This window comes from Camelina sativa, chromosome 17 (assembly GCF_000633955.1).
Source record: "Camelina sativa cultivar DH55 chromosome 17, Cs, whole genome shotgun sequence".
NCBI lineage: Eukaryota > Viridiplantae > Streptophyta > Magnoliopsida > Brassicales > Brassicaceae > Camelina > Camelina sativa.
Genome location: NC_025701.1, coordinates 24161255 through 24166035, shown reverse-complemented (window position 1 = coordinate 24166035; position 4781 = coordinate 24161255). Strand labels below are relative to the sequence as shown.

The window sequence follows — 4781 nt, the reverse complement described above, 5'->3', positions numbered from 1 at the left end:
TGGTTTGAAGAACTGCATGATGGACAATAAACGAGTGAAAATTGAGTGAACAACAAGTTTAAAAACAAGAAATGGACATATTTACTTCCCAGATCTAGTCCATCAAATTTGGTATACCAGATCTGGTCCATCGAAAAAATGGGTTAGATATCAGATCTTGTCCATCAAAGTTATAGAGAGAAGAAAACAAACAGAAGAAACTCAAAAAAGATATGGAGGTTTCCAGAGAGAGAGAGAGATGAAGAAGATGAGTATTGAAGATGAGAGAGATAAGAAATCAAGCCTCGATTCTTAAACGCTTCTTCACTGGTTTGGTCTCCATTATTACAATCAAGTTTCTAGATTTCTCTGATGTGGTGATTTATTTGTTGTTGAAGAAAGAAAGAAAGAAGGGAGAAGAAAAGAGAGAGCAAAGAAAAGATGAGAGATCGAGAGAGAAAGATGAGAGATCTAGAGAGAAAAAAATAAAAGAAAATAAAGGATATTTTTGTCATTTTCAATAAATTAAAGTGGATCCTATGGCATTTGAGAGAAGAAAATAATGAAAGTGGCATTGGTGATAAAGATTGTCACTGTTCATGGCAGAATTAACAATTTTCTCTTTATTATATACAGTATATAAAAAAATCGGTAAGAATCCAAGATGTATATTTCAAACAATATTGTAGACATTTGATCTAATTCTATTATGTCCAACTGATTATGTCTCAGAGAAAACTACCAACTGAGAGGAAGATCCTAGCAAAACCGATTACGCTTGATCATCATAGACCATAATGCGAATGATATCACTGCCCTTAGCAACACACAATATTAGCACATCTCTAACAAGAACCTCGATACAAGAAAAACCGAATACACAATCTAGATATAAAACAATTTTAGAGACGAACCATGTAAGCATTCCATTCCAGATACGCAAATCAAAATGAACCTGAAGTGTAGCTATATGGAAAGCTCGAATATTTGTGTGGTGTAATCTCCGATTAAAGTGGTTGACATAATTGGAGCCCGCTTTCCCAAATATGAAATAAGGTTATAAAGTGGAGTTTATGTGGGACCAATCAAAAGACAAGCTTGGAGTGATCAAACAATGGATGTTGCGACCTGAAGATATATTAAAGATTGAAAAGAAAGAGAACTATTATGTGCATTAGGGCAGAGAAAGGTCTTCCTTTTGTAAATGAGTCATGTTGTTTGTCTCATCAGGAGAAGATTTTATAGAAAGAAGAGAGACAGAAACAGAGAGTGAGAGAGTAAAAGAAGAACGGGAAGCTTAGTTCTTCTTTTCATCCTCAGCATACAGAGCCTTAATCTCCTCTACATCATCGTAGCTACCAAGAAATATCGGAGAACGCTCATGGATCTTCTCTGGGACAAGGTCTAGAGCCTGCATCAGGACATTAAAATGTAAAACTACTTGACCCATATACCATATAAGTTATAACCAACAAAATCTTTACACTTGTCAAGTGCCATATTAGAAAATCAGATTTAAGATTGCACTTAACAGGTAAAGAGGACAAAATATACCCTTTTCTGTCCCGTAAAGGCCTGACCTCCGGCTTGCTCCATCAAAAACGACATCGGGAAGACTTCATACAAGACACTGTTCATATATGTAGGCCAAAAATAGCTTCGTCATAGCGGCTTTATAATGGTTTATGGAGATGTTATCAAACTCAAAAAACCAGAACGACTTTCACCGGTTATATCTGAACTGTCAGTTTAATCCTGAGCTTACCGCAATTTCCCAGTGGGGCTTTTCTTGTCAGCCGGGTACAAGAAGATTCCTCCATAAAGTAGTGTGCGATGAACATCGGCTACCATACTGTTAAGACAATGATATTAACAAAACAGAGAGAAAAGCAAAGGCTAGTTTCTATGACTGAGCTTTAAAACTCAAAACAGAGGATGTTTTTTCCCAATTACCTTCCGACATATCTCAAAGACTTGGCGGGTGAACCATCTTTAGGAAACTTGCATTTCTCTACATACCTAGACCAACAGCCAAAAACCATGAATATATGAATGCAGCTGATGATTTGAATAAGATTTAAGTTATTTCGATACATACTTTGTAGTTGGACCATCCCAGTTCTGCGCATTGCCTTCATTCACTGAATAAATGTTCCCCTTCTTTGGAATCTGAGGACAAGAAGAACTAATGAATCTTTGAGAAATTTATAGAAAGAGAGAACAAGCATTGTTTATTGGTTCCCATTACCTTAATGTCAGGGTGAGTTAGTATGAACTCTCCGAGAGATGGGTCCAGGGTAAATCCGTGGACACCCGTTCCAGTGCTCAACACAAGCTGAGAGAGACCCAATCACATTCAATTTTTAAAAAATCTAGAAATGACTAATCAGACTGATTGATACTACTGTTGCCATTGTGAATTTCATTTTCAGTACCATGCAAGAGCTTCCGTACATACAATAACCAGCTGCCACCATTTCATTCCCAGGTTTCAGAACATCTTCAGTGGTTGGCTCATCAGTGTGGTCCAACGTGTAAATTCCAAAAATCTACACACGATGAAACAAAACACAAAAAGACAAATTTTTCACATGATTCACTGTCCGAGCCCTCTTACGATGTAAAAAAAAAAAAAAAACAAACATGGGTTAGAGAAAGAAACATACTGTTCCAATGGAAACACCACAGTCGATGTTCGAGGATCCATCAAGCGGATCAAAAACAACACAGTACCTGTAAACAACGAAAATACTCAATTATGCCAATGACAGTTACCAATACAAAAAAATAACATTTCCATTAGGTAAACAAACAAAAGATCAATTCTAAACTTACTTTCCACGGTGGGATGGTTCCACAAACGTAGCTTCCTCATCTTCTTCCGAGACAAGAACAGACTGACACAAAGTTTCAATTGCCAAAAGATCATTGTAAGAGACAAATGAAAACCTATCGGAGTCTTTCTAAAGTTGATAAAAACACCAAGTTTACTTACAGTTCTGCCACTGCTAATCAAAGCATTGACAAAGACATCATTGGAGAGCACATCAAGTTTCTTTTGCTCTTCACCCTAATTACACCGAAAATGGTAAAATCTCAGAAACAAAAAAAGAACCAAAACCAATCATTCTTATCATTTGAACAAAAACAAAAAACTTACCTGAATGTTAGTTTCCCCTGCAAGTCCAATAAGCTTAGCCAAACCAGCCTGCACAAGCACAACCATAAAAATTAGAACTTTAACTCTCAATGGGCCATCCTCAAAAACACTAAAGACGATTGAGACAAAGTCCACATCTAAAGAGGGTTCCAGATCATCATCATCAACAACCATAAAAACTGAACCTTTACACAAATCGAAAGCGACATTTATTTATTAGCCCTGACCCAAAATTTCCAAAAACCGAAACTTTATACCTTATTAACAGCACTNAAAAAAAAAAAAAAAAAAGAATCAAGTCCAATCATTTTCTTATTAGCTGAACAAAAACAAAAACAAAAACTTGCCTGAATGTTAGTTTCCCCTGCAAGTCCAATAAGCTTAGCCAAACCAGCCTGCACAAGCACAACCATAAAAATTAGAACTTTAACTCTCAATGGGCCATCCTCAAAAACACTAAAGACGATTGAGACAAGTCCACATCTAAAGATGGTTCCCGATCATCATCATCATCATCATCATCATCAACCATAAAAATAAAAACAGAACCTTTACACAAATCGAAAGCGACATTTATTTATTAGCCCTGACCCAAAATTTCCAAAAACCGAAACTTTATACCTTATTAACAGCACTGCAAACGAATTTGCATCCCAGAACGATGTGGCTAAGCAAAATAGTGAAATCCCCACGAGATTCAGGATACTTTGATTGTTCATTCAACACGAATCTGGTAATGGTCATCAAATCCGTACGGTGAGCATCTGCTGCGTGATCCATCTTTTTGATCCTTTCTCAGCCCACCAAAATGCGTTTTGAATCAGAAGATATTTTAGAAAGAGAGAGAGAAGAGATTGAAAGTTGCAACCTTTATACTTGGATTTTGTGTGTTGCAAGTTTCGAGGATGATGATGAGATTGAGGATAAAGACGCGACCGGTTTGCATCGAACGTTTTCTCTCAAACGAAGCCAAAGAAGAGATCGGGATGACACGTGGCTGTGACAGGTTTGGGCCTTCATTTTAATTTCGGGATAATGTTAACAAAAACCTCGTCCTCGTAAAAATAATATGATCTAAGGTTTTGTTGTATGATCATCATCCAGTCATATTTTGTTAAACCGATTTTATTAGATAAATAAACAAACACACATTTCTATAGCTAAAGTTTAAAAATTGAAAACATGTCAATCTTTCATAATTTTATTCAGTGGATTGTATCTCTCTCAACATTTGGCATCATGGTTATCATCGTGCTACTCATCATGTTAATGATTAGAGTATTCTATTCTTATACTACATACATGTACACTTTGTTATTAGATTATAATATATACTTGTATATAAACAAACTTTGTACACACTGAATAATTTGACGAGGATAACAAACTTTTCATCACTCTTAACTCTTTAGCTTTGCTCTCTATTTCTTGCTCTAGCTCATCTTCGTCTTCTTCCTTGATTGATTAAATCCTGATATGGTATCAGAGCAATCACGTTCATGAGCGCTTCATCGATTGAGTTTATTATCATTCATATTCTTCCTTTTGTTTTAGATTTCTATATGGAATAATAATTTTGGTTAGTTAGTAAACGAAGTTTAGCAAGTGTTCTCATCTCCGTTGAAATCTATGGTGAATTGGT

General features: G+C 36.0%; 1 protein-coding gene across 1 annotated transcript; it reads right to left on the bottom strand.

Moving 5' to 3' along the window:
• On the bottom strand, nt 1084-4119 carry LOC104757922 (fructose-1,6-bisphosphatase, cytosolic). The gene is made up of 12 exons (XM_010480715.2): nt 3761-4119; nt 3140-3187; nt 2975-3049; nt 2815-2876; nt 2646-2712; nt 2415-2528; nt 2228-2314; nt 2078-2148; nt 1933-1998; nt 1745-1831; nt 1534-1609; nt 1084-1390 (listed from the first exon to the last, which is right to left on the bottom strand). The coding sequence occupies exons 1-12, from the start codon at nt 3917-3919 to the stop codon at nt 1277-1279; spliced, it is 1026 nt and encodes a 341-aa protein (XP_010479017.1). The 5' UTR covers nt 3920-4119; the 3' UTR covers nt 1084-1276.